This window comes from Anoplophora glabripennis, unplaced genomic scaffold (genome assembly GCF_000390285.2).
Source record: "Anoplophora glabripennis isolate ALB-LARVAE unplaced genomic scaffold, Agla_2.0 scaffold53, whole genome shotgun sequence".
In the NCBI taxonomy this organism is placed as follows: domain Eukaryota; kingdom Metazoa; phylum Arthropoda; class Insecta; order Coleoptera; family Cerambycidae; genus Anoplophora; species Anoplophora glabripennis.
In genome coordinates, this window is record NW_019416376.1 from 1,376,614 (window position 1) to 1,389,439 (window position 12,826).

The 12,826-nt window shown below is 33.7% G+C and overlaps 2 protein-coding genes across 4 annotated transcripts in view; one reads left to right on the forward strand and one right to left on the reverse strand.

Moving 5' to 3' along the window:
- Nucleotides 1-12,826, reverse strand: part of LOC108905598 (protein tramtrack, beta isoform-like) — a 56,141-nt gene that overhangs the window by 28,183 nt on the left and 15,132 nt on the right. The gene's annotated exons all lie outside the window — the stretch shown is intronic.
- On the forward strand, nucleotides 867-2,867 carry LOC108905601. The gene is made up of 2 exons (XM_018708551.1): nucleotides 867-1,147; nucleotides 2,149-2,867. Exons 1-2 carry the CDS (start codon nucleotides 970-972, stop codon nucleotides 2,646-2,648), a joined length of 678 nt encoding a protein of 225 aa, XP_018564067.1. The 5' UTR covers nucleotides 867-969; the 3' UTR covers nucleotides 2,649-2,867.

Here is a 12,826-nt window from a genome sequence, read left to right on the forward strand (position 1 = left end):
CAAATTTCACGACAATCTATTCCATCCGAAAAAATTGATAGCCAAAATGCTTCAGTGATGACTATTTATCGTAAAACAGATTTTCGAAAGCAACTTTTCATTATTTTAAATAATCAATCGAATGGCATTGAAAAAATTGTTTTAGTGTTAAATCACAAAAAATAACGATTAAAAAATTGAATTTGTCATAACTTTTTTATTAAAAATTAAAAAATATTTCTATTTCTCTGAAAAGAAAGTTTCATTTTTTAGAATAGATAAAAAAATTACAAAATTCATTCATACTTTTCTTTATGATTTTTTTTTTAATTTTTGAAGTCATCCCTTAACTTCTAGCTACCCTAACTCTGGTTTATTTTAGTAGTACAACAAAAAGTCTATAGACCATTTTTATGTAGAATTTTATGCTCTACAACTTTCATATATTTTTTTTTGTAGCCTTACCCCTTTTGAGTTATCTAGATAAACCCCTTTATTATATTTTTTTTTACCCCTGACTGGGGGGTTGAAAAACAAATGATTGTCACTTATTCTTATTATATAGTTCAAACTAACTTATATAGACATTTTGTACACAATGTTCTTACAATACCAATTTTATATTTCTAATAATGAATAACGTGTATTTCTTTCAGTGTACTGAAGGTTTTTCTTCGAAAATATGCAGCAAAAGCATTTGCTACCTTTTGTTCATCATACCGATTACGTCGCCTACTGGATCCACCAAGAGGAAGACGCAGACGACATCGTTTTAAGACGGCTTTTTGCCGAACCGGTCCCTTTTCCGTGCCTATCGCGGCGGCGGGCGACCGGCCCAGACGCGACAGGCGTGCTACGACGTAGTGGGCGCTGCACGGCGACTTTTGTCGTCTATCGCTCGTCCCGTCTCGGCAGTGTTTGTCCGCTTCGGGAGGGGACTGTACCGCCGCCGAATTCGGAAAAAAACACGGCCGTTCCCAGGGCGCAACCATGCAGATGATCGCCGTCGAGCAGTTCATAGAGGCCGTGAAGAGGAGGCCCGCCTTGTGGGACTCGCACTCGGAGGACTACAAGGATCGCGTTATGAAGAAGGACGGGTGGCTGGAGGTGTGCCAGATTATGTGCCCGAAGTTCGCCGACAAGACGGAACAGGAGCGGGCCCAGATAGGTGAGTGGCGTTCGTTAGGTCGACGTTTTGTTTGAATTTTATCGCAGATCGCGGATTGCTGTTCGTGTCGTGAAGCGGATGGGGCTCAGAGTTGCCAACTTAGGCAATTTTTCGCCACTAGAGCGACTTTTAAGCATCTGCTTGCGACTGAAGTAATGACTGGCGACTGGCTACCGATTTGAACGATCTATAATGTTATTATCTTAAATTTGATCGAATTATTTATTTTTTTCACACCCCGTATTAAAACCTTATTTAAAGTATTACGAGTTTTAAGTTAGAAACAAATTCCAAACAGTCCTTTTTGCCTAAACTTTAAAGAGAAACAATTTTACGTAGTGACTGCGTTGTGAAAACATAATGATTTTTGCCGCAACTGAATGTTGGATTTTGGGTAACCAAATGTTAGTAACCCTGCAACGCTGCCAACTCGGACAAAAAAATCCTAATGGCTAAATTTCCCTTTTTTGCTATCAATTTTCTCATGAATTGAAAAATAAGTAATTTTAGAAGGAATTGGATTCTTCATTTACATTACATAGGCTGAGAATTTGTTAACTTTAGTTAATAAAATCGGTAATTTTTTAGTAGTGTTAAATATATGCTACTATCTTATATTTTATATTTGACCTTTTAAGATAATATTTCCCATGAAAAGGGAAATTTCTCACAAGCTGGAAGCACTGCTTGTGGTTACTGGGTAGTCATTATTTACAACGCGTCGTTGATAGATGTCGCCAGTTGTATGCGTATCTACATAACTTTTGCCCGCAAACAAACAAAAACAGGAGCGCCGACGGGTCAAATTCTCAGTGGGTGGTTATCGAGCTCTTCATCAAGATTTAAGAGCAATTTTCTTGATTAGTGAAAAGTACATTAGAATAAATAAATTTTACGTGAAGTAACTAAATATACCCTGTTATTTATCCACAAAAATTTGAAATTAAAATGTATACATTTAACTTTGGACTACTTACACTTATTGCAATTTTCTTTCCCAGGAAGGGACATACAATTAAAATGGAAGAACCTCAGGGACGCCTACGTGAGACACATCCGCATGAAGATGGACAGGTCAAAGAAATCCAAGCCCATAAGGTCCTACATCTACTACAACCAAATGTCATTTCTGAGGAGGGTCATCAATCCCAGAGCGAGATCAGGAGAATCAAGGTTCGGGTCCACCTCGAAAACCAACGTAAAGGTAGAAGAAGACGAAGAAGAGGCTGAGCTAACTCAAGAGGACCTCCTCGAAATGGTGGAACACGACGAAAATTCGGAAATAGCGACACCTGGTCTGGACGAGGAAGAAGAGCTCATAACCAACGTGGATCCTCTTCTCCCTGAAGTGGTTGAGAACGAGCTTCAGGACAACGATGACATGAACTTTTTCAAGTCGTTGCTACCCACTTTGCAGACGCTCAGAACGGAGCAGAAGCTGAAATTCAGGATAGACGTGATGGAACTGCTGATGACTTACCATCAGGCGACGTCTGAGTGAAAGCGGCGCAACTATATAGGCTGTGCATTGTGATAGAGAACTTGATGGCTTATGCTCAAGTTACTAAATACTTTTTCTATGACTGTAACGGCATTTAAGCTGTAAACCTTGAGTTTAGCGGCTGTGGAGGTTTCAGATTATTCACTGTTTTTAATGTTAAATAAACATGCCCAAAAATGCACAAATTTTAGTATCAACTGGAATTATCCAGGGAAAGATCAACTCAAAAATGAAGACATAATTATTGGTTTACTCCTTGGTAATTTCTTTTCATCACGTTAACAGTTGAGTGGTTTTAGATACTTGTGGTTATGATTCCCGTAATTAAGAGGTTTAATAAATCATTGAATATTTTGTGCATACAATTAAGAAGTGTAACGTTTTTAAGAGTTTAAGGATGCGTTTTCTTTCATCGAGACGCAACAGTGTATATTCTTTAAAAAAGTGAAGTCTTAGAATTGCATTTTTGTTCCTAAATACGTCACTTTAAATCTGTATATTACGTATTACTAGATTTTCGTACATTGTTTTTAAGTTTATACATATTCCCCTTGTTTCTTTTCTAGACAAAAGTAAATCTGTAGACTTAGAAGGATTATATAGTTTAGTTAGTCAAACTAAATGATTTGCAAAATAAATACTTACCTAAATAGTTAAAATATTTGTATTCTTTCAAACAACAATGAATTTTAAATAAACAAAGAAGGTCGCGATTCAAACCTGGCATATTCCTGGATTGTATCTCGGCAAATTTAAAAGTATGAAATATCTTCAAGGTCTGTTATTAGCGATAAAGTTTTCAGAGGTATTAAAGTAACACCTAAAAAATAGATAAAGATAACAGAACAGGGTCACGACATGGAAAAACATAGATGAAGGACATGATTAAAGAAAACATGATTAAAGAAATGTAAGTAGGTACCTACATCAACTAGTGCAGTAGTTTTCGAACTAAAACAAATCTCTCACTAACAAAAAATGTTCCAGGAACATACCAATTAGCAATAATTTTAACTTTTCGCTACACAGAAAGATGTACAAGTACCTATGTGGACCTGGAGTCTTACGCTGAGACCATCGTGTCGTCTAGGATGTCGAAATGGCTTGGATAATGCGTACAAATAACCCCGATACCTTATCATGTTATCGGAGCTGACATGTTTAATCACCAGATTCGTTCGAAATTACATAAGTTACTCTCACAATAATTATTTTATCTAGATTCTGTTTAATTGTTTAATAAAAGAACATCACAAAATAAGATAGCTACGATTTGGTCCAATAAATAAATACTTTGAAACTTTGGTGAAGCTGAACGTAATAACGAATTATTTTTCTTTGTTAACAGCTGTTATGTTTATATGAAATTTGTCAATTACCAAATGTAGAATTTTATGAGGAAATTAACAAAATCATTAAGATTGATTAGCTATTTAACGTTATTCACGTTATAAACCATTAATAGCTTAAATATGCTTAGCAACGAGTACAGTTTTATCATTGGCAAAAGTTTTTCTTCTCCTAATAAAAAGGTATTACGGACTAATGAAAACAGACGACATTTTAAAAATATGCCTTGTTCGTCACGACGTCCCTAACAGATAATTTCCATTCTGGTTGGCTGTATCGCAGGTGTGAAGGAAACTGTCACGTCATGAGGCCGCTATAAATAGAATGTGGAATAGGTGGTCTAGGCCTAGAGAATATAGATGCGGCAGACACGATTTCACAGGAATGAGAAATAACGGTGACGGAACACGTGCTCTAAAGGGAGGGAATTTGTCCGACACTCCTAATGCCAGGTACACACGTAACGACAAATCGTAACAGATGAGTGGATAGACTCGATACCTCTCATAACAGACTTTTTATACCAGACTTCCAAAATAATAGGCAGTAAATCTCATAAATAAACGCAGTCTCATCTTTACAGGTGCAACTTAGGCATACCCTTTCGTGTCATATGCGTGCACGTGGAAAAACGTTTTATTTTCACATTTTAGTTAATCCAAGGTAAATGAGCGAATTTAACAGGTAAACGATGTTTATCCGAGAATTAAAATAATTTAACAAAATTACATATAACTTTACTCGAATGAAGCAAATTTACATCACCTACTGTGACGCCAAAACAGCCAGTGATCTAGTGTATAATTTTACATAAAATTTTTATGAGTGTAATCCCAATTAAATGATACAGGGTGTCCCTGAAATGGATGGACAACGCTTGACCACAGGTTCCTTGGATGAAAATAAGACTATTTGCCTAACTTACCTATATACAAAAGTGCACGCCTACTGAGATATAGCCTTCTAAATATAGAATAGATAACCTATTTTTTTCAAATAATTTGAAAACTATTTGTCTTAGAAACTTCAAATTTGGTACACTTATTTTTTTATATAAGGGCAAGCAAATATAGAATTTGGAGAGAATACATATACATGATGTTCTATTTCTAGTGCCTGTGCGCCACTGGCTATCCCGTAACTTTTTTGTGTGTATGCCAATGACGACAGAATTTATATTTTTCAAAATAAGCACTATTTTAGAAGATTTTTTTGCTCTTACAAAATTTCGATATCGTTTATAGAATTCGAGAAAAATTCGCATTTTTTATACATTAACTATAGTCAAAAATTCCGATTTATAAAAAATAATTTATCACATTAAAAAAAATAACTACACATTTTTTGTATTAGCATTATCAGTCAATAAAATAAAAATCAACACTAATATTTTAAATAAACAATATCAATTAATAATGTAAGAAAGTCAACATTAACATTTTAAATAAACTGATATTTGTAATCACATTAAAATAATATTACAGTAAATGCTCAAAGTTACTTTCTTGTTCTTAAACGCAAACTAGTTCTTTGAAAATTAGAAATTATCCAATAAATTTGCATTACCTCTCATAACATCAATTTCATGTTGTATTCTTTCCCATATTCGTTTTCTGTATTTACTGAAAAGTTATCTTAAACTGTGGTCCTCAACGCACCCCAAATGAAATAATTACATGGGTTTAGGTCCGGGGATCGAGGTGGCCATTTTAAAGGGGCATTATTTCCTCTACCTATCCACCTGTTAGACCTTTAACAACCTGTAATACCTACCTGTACCCTGTAATACCTGTAACCTGTAATAACTGGTCTTTTAATACTCTATTAAAGGAACTTTTTGAAATCCAACCTCTGCCGCTAAACCCCTTTTATTTACTTGAGGAATTTCTTCGACCCTTTCCAAAATTTGTTCCTCCAGCTGAATAATTCCGGCCGTACATTATCCACAATTTAATGTTACAGGTAAAAAAAAAAGTCCTGTTTCCCGAAGGCGTCTCTTCGCATTAGCAAATGTTTTATGATTTAGAGTTCTTCAATTAGGAAAACTTTCAGCATATGTTCGAACAGTAGCACAACAATTTCCTTCACAATAACCCAAAACTACTAACATATCAGTTTGTTCAGCAAAACTATAAATTGCAATAAAAAATCAAGTGAGCTAAAATTAAATCACAGCTAGCTTGACACAGAACCTTTTAATTATTGTTATGAATTTGTTTCTCTGTTATATGGCACCTCGTACTAAACTGTTCTAATTATTTTAAACCGATTTTATATTATTTAATGTGTAAAAAATGCCAATTTTACTCGAAATCCATAAACGATATCAAAATTTTGTAAGAGGCAAAAAATCTCTAAAATAGCGCTTAATTTTAAAAACATAAATTCTGTCGTCATTGGCGTACATACAAAAAAGTTACGGGATAGCCAGTGGCGCACATGCACTAGAAAGAGAACATCCTGTATATGTATTCTCACCAAATTTTATATTAACATTGTCCTTATATAAAAAAATATGTGTACCAAATTTGAAGTTTCTAAGAAAAACAGTTTTCAAATTATTTGAAAAGAACTAGGTTATCTGTTCTATATTTAGAACGCTATATCTCAGTAGGCGTGCACTTTTGTATATAGGTAAGCTAGGCTAAATAGTCTTGTTTTCATCCAAGGAACCTGTGGTCAAGCGTTGTCCATCCTTTTCAGGGACACCCTGTATATCGAAATGTCTCACTCATTGGGTGCTTCGGTTCTGTTGTGTTACGCAACCAAAGCGCTTTTATTGGGTCTTCAAAGGTGAAGCTAATTACGATTACGCGGTGTGAGGAATCGAGAATGGAGGAAATAGTCGGCGACCGCGATGGATTTCGCGACACAAAACTAGGACTAAGCGGATAATCGCAATAGCAGCAACCCTGCTCACGTTGCGAAACCATAGCCAGTCTCATAGAAAATGAGAGAGCATTGTACGGGTTCTCCCAAGTGAAATAGCCATTAACATCGAATTAAAACGTGGAAACTGTACAAACACGTACTGGAAGCCCACTCTGAGAAAATAACGAAATAGACGGAGCAGTGGCGTCAAGGTGAAAGGTCTAATTGTTGGTAACACATGGCAGATATATTCTAAAAACGATAGTTCTGCTCCTAATTAGGAATTAACAATTTCCTAGGTGGACCATCTGCACTTGCTGTTATCTGCTGTTATCTGTTTTTCTGTTATGAAATGAGGAAATCGACAAACTACTCTATACGAGATGTTCGAAAACTACTAACACAATATTTATTGGAAGTTAGTATTTTTTTTTGAAAATTTAAGTTTCAATGTTTTTTAAATTTAAGTACCTACACCTACAAAAATAAAATAACACTCTGTAGAGTTATATGGCCCTTAAAAAGTAACATAGAGTCAATTCAAAGTTACTTATGAGTGAAATTATTTTGAATGAACCCATGATTTATAAAATAAACGAGATTATTAATACAATTACACAATTTTTAGTTAGAAAAACCAAAATAGTGGGATTAAGAAAATACTATGTAAAAATCAGTCCTTCCCTAGTCAATATTACGTATTTCAGAGTAGGACGAATACAAAGCTATGTCCAAACAACTACCGCGCGTAGCTTGGACTCATACATATAACAAATGGGTTTATTTAATTGTAATCAAGCATTAATTTTAGTTAGTATTAGATGTACCATGGGGTACAAATATGACACATATGCTTTAGTAAGCTATCTAAAATGTTGTATCATGTAACTCATATTTATTTACCTAACAAATAGTTGAGTGAATTCAACAAAAGTGTCATTATTTCAATACAATAGATTCTTTTAGTGTGACGTCACATATTTAGGCAACCCGCAACGAATGGTCATAGTTGATATTGTACAGATCGAATTTGATCTTTGTGTGATACTATGAAAATGAATTTATTTTTGCAAGGATTTAGAAGTATTTAAGAACAACCAACACGTGTTTGGTAAAATAGATACACTAACTTACAAAAAACGATATAAAAGAATATTCCTAAATTTAAATAAAGTAAAAATTTAACGTTAGCCGTGTTATTCCTTATGCGCATGCTCGGAAAGAATAGCCTCATACGCAGATGGTGGCATTTTCTAGTTTTACTAAGTATTTTTATTGTTTTTTCTTGATACTGTGCTATATCAGCGTGTTTATCGAGTATTTTTTTTTCTTCAAGTGGTTTATTATTATAGACATAGGTACTCTTAACCAATATCAAACTTTTCTTGAATGATATCCTGTTGTGAGGCTACATCGCTTTAATGCCCATACTCAGTAACATTCATATAATTTTAATTTATGAATTACTATAAAAGTCAATATTGTTCTATACATTTAAATATGTAAATTCTTTTAATTTGGGATTTGAAATTTCTTAAATATTTCTAATATTGCCAGATTATCGCGATATTTAAGGTGATGACAAAGAAGACATTTTTTGGCACTTATGTCCAAAGTATATAAAATCGAAAATCGATCTAGCGAAAATATTGGAAAATTCTTCATGACAATGTTGCCTACAATTTGGCGTATGTGATGTCACTACTAAAAAGGTCTATTGGATGAACTTGTTTCAAGAAAAAATTGTGTTAATTTTAAATGAAAATTTAATCAATTTTTTGGTGTAAGAACTATTTAAAAATCTGAAAAAACCCATTTAACGCTATTTTACAATTTTTTAACAATTTTTTTTATATATTACTAAATTTTAACTGTTTTTAAGGGTTGCCTGAAACAATAAAAGCCTTTCTTTTTAAATAAATAATAAATATACCAAATTAAAAACATTGAATGTAAGTGTGGCAAAATATTTATTAAAAAAATATAGTTTTGAGTTTATGTAACACGTCAATAACGGTCATAAAAACTTGCATTATTGCACAGTCTCCAGTGGAAGCAAATTTTTAATTATCTATTAAAAAGAAGTTTCTTTCAGATTTCACCTTTTTCTGAGACATTTATTAAGAAATACAGGAAATTATTTACAACATAAGAACAGGGCTATTTTTGTAATGACATTTAAAAAAATTATCACATTACAAAAAAGCTGATTAAAGTATTAAGCGCATCAGGTTAGGTACCTGTAAATAATAGAAACGGACACAACAAAGAATGTCTTTAGACAATTTATTTCATCTTCACATTTTTATAGTTCATTTTTGTATCCTAAAGGTTCATTTATTATCCTTATTTTGAATGTATCTATGATTAGTTCAGTAAATATCGGGAGTCAATTTAGAACAATCCCATTTTTTTATTATCTAAATGTATCACAAACAGAGTAAATATCTATTTATTACCGCAGTTCAAACTGTCGCCAAATTAATTTGACAGCTGTTAAACCCGCTTTGCTGTTACCAATTTTCGACCCAATTAATTGTATTACGAATTGCAAGACACCGCTTAGTTAAAAAAATAACTCTATCGAACGTTTAAGAAAATAACTGTTACGAACGAATTATTTCTCTAAGGTACCGTTTAAAAAAATCTATGAAATCACCTACAAGTAACAATTCTATTGACGACGATTGCTGACCGTAGAATTTGGTGGTTACTTAATAAACCAGCCAATATGGATTTTCCAACAGGTCTGATCCAGGGTCTTTAAAATTCGCTTGGTAATGGAAAGTGTATAAATGGCCAACTCTTCGTTTTGTATCGGTCGCAACGAAAAATTATAATATAGATTGTCTAGCGAAAGTTTATCTTCCAAGGTTGGGCGCTCTTGAATTTTACAACGAGATATATTCTATATAAGATTTTATGTGGTGCTCACGAAAACTTGATGGAGATAAACCGTTTTCAAAAAAATATTTGCCAGTGTTTAATGTTTTACAATATTTCAATGCGTTTCAATATTGCAGCAGATATACAAGTTGACTCAAACTGATGATTGGCCGCCATTACAGAAAAACGAAAAGAGCAAATAGGAAACCGCAAGAGGAATTGGTCACTCTGATCAGGGCATTACAAAATAAAAAAGAAATGAATTTCAAATATTTATTTTATTAAATATATAAAGAACTTGCGTAATTCAACCTATAATTTCTACAAACTGCAAATTTGAAGCCTGCTACAATTGTGCCCATTTTGAAGAGTTATACTAGCAATTTCTATTTTTTCACAGATGCCAATTTTCCGGAACCTGATAATCTATTACGGCGTTACATACTTCTAAAAAAATCACCAACGAAAGAATTATTGGCCCCTTTTTTAACTATAACTTATCGAAACTAACGCAAATATTTATAATAAAGGAAATATCCGTTGAAACAATCAAAGGTTCTTCTAGTGCATGACACCCCCTCAGACGTGCGCCTATGGCCGCCCGAGCCATCTGCATTATAGAAAACGGCCGCGTACAGTTTCCTTTCTATTCCATTATTTTACAAAGAAGAATAAACAATGGCCGATTTCTATGTAAGAACGCGCAGAACGTCAGTTGGTGACGGATAATATGAAAAGTTCGCAGTCGGCGTGAGAAAAAAGGCGAAACGCGACGGGGCCATTGAAAGGCCGGCTATTTAGTTCCGTTTGAGCAATGACTCGGTTTTTAGGAAATCGGGAAAACCGAGTTGCACACGGCAAACGTTGCAAATTTCAATGGTTTGCTGGGTGCGAACAAAGGATCGTACAGAGATGGTGGCGATTCTGTACAAATTACCGTTTATTTTAAATGGTATTCGAAGAAAATTTATATATGGTGCCCCAGTGTGAAAAATTTCCGACAAACAAAATTCTGTCACACTGAGAAAAAATCTTGCTTCAAACTAGTAGCATGAGAAGTTGAACAGCGTCAGCCATTATTGAGCAGATCTAGTGTGAGACGTTAATGTGTATTATTATCAAAATGACATTTGGAAAGCTTCATGAATATATCTTTTACACATATTATGTTCTGTGCATCTACAGCTACATAAACATTAGAAAGTGTAATCAACAATAGATTCTGGATTGAACTGTAATGCATAGACAAATAGGGAGTTGACAAATGAATAATCATGAGAATATAGTTATAAAACAACTTTTCTTAACCTTAGATTAAATTTAGTAGTGTAAACAAAAGTAGCTACATCTTACTTGAATTTATGTAAATTAGACAGAATGCAAAATGATTGTTAAAATCCAAGCACTTCTGAAACTATTAACATTTGGCGAAAGTCTACTCGGAAAAACGCTGTTATACACATAGTTCAATTTTGAATACTTGTAAGACTAATGTAAACAATAAACCACAGTAATAAGAGCACTGTGAAATCACAATAATACTGAATAAGCATTCGTCGGCTAAAGCACACACCACCAAACATTTTTGGGTAAATTGTGAACCACCTCGTCCGACTAACTAAACTAAACACAAAACTTATTCTAAAAAAATATAAAATCTGAATAATTATTACGTTATAATATAGGGTGGTCCGACTTTTATGCAGGAAACTTCGGGGGCAGATAGATCTCTTTAAAATAATATGTGTTTGCCTCATAAACATTGGTCTGGAACAGCCCCGTTTTAAAGATACAGGGTGTTGAAGTTGTTAAAAAAAATGATTATTTGTCTATATCTCCTGAATCTATTAACCGATTACAATAAAATTTAGTAATCACAATGAAATTTAGTACAGATAATAATCTAAGATAGTAGGCCTTACATTCCCTAAAATATGAGCTTTAAAGGTTCAACCAGTGGTGTACAACTAGACGGGGGCCACCCTTTTTTTTACAAAAAAATCTACGCCACTGCATTTTTTACAAGTAATTGTAAATGATTTATATTCTAATGCACAAAATACGTAAAAAAGATAACTTGAATTTTTTCCTAAGATTCGCCGTTCTCAAGTTATTCATACCAATACAATCCCCTTGTGACAGACACTTCCAACCATAAAATTACAAGAATATTTGTTTATGTTTAAAAGTAAGTGCAATTTGTAAGCACATCAACAAAATTATTTACACTCCTTTCTACACCACCTGTGAGGTAATGTTCCTGTTTTAGTTTTCCCTGGAGGCCTAATACTTTTTACAAATAAGAATTTGAATCAAAATAATAAAAATATATTTACCAAGCAACAGCAACTAAACAAGAAACAAAATTAACGTTACGTATTTACAAAATTGTTCAAAATGCGAACCACCCACATCGATACATTTCTGACATCTTCTATTAATGGAATTAATTAAAGCTAGTATCATGTGGTGGTTTTCTTTTAATTCATTACACCCGTCTTCTATTCGTTGCAGTAGTTGTGGTCTTGTATCTGTTGGAGTAGAGTAAACTTTACTTTTCAGATAACCCCAAACATAGAAGTCCAGGTGGTTTAGATATGGCAAACTGACTGACTAAGACATTAGACCCTCTGCACTACTATGGTTGACATTGGCATTTGGTCTTCTACCTATCCATCGCCCCATATAATTGTATCCAGCTACTTTGTCGTATATTTAATGGAACATCCTCTAATAATACAAATAGATGGTTTTCTAGAAAGTTTATAAATGACTGAGAATTTAGACTGGTGGCAAGAAGAAAGGTCCACAAACTTTATTGCGGAGGATTTTCTTTATTGAGGAGGAATCATGAGGATTTTTCTTTTGACCAGATATGCAGATTGTGAAAATTCACTACCCCTCGCCTTTGGTAAATGTACATTTATTATTATATTGATTAAAGTTGTTATTTGTAAAGATAGTGGGTTAGGCTTCCAGGGGAAACTAAAACGCGTAAGGAACTCTACCTCACAGGTGGTGTAGAAACGAGTTTAAAGAATTTTATTGATGTGCTTACAAATTCTACTTTT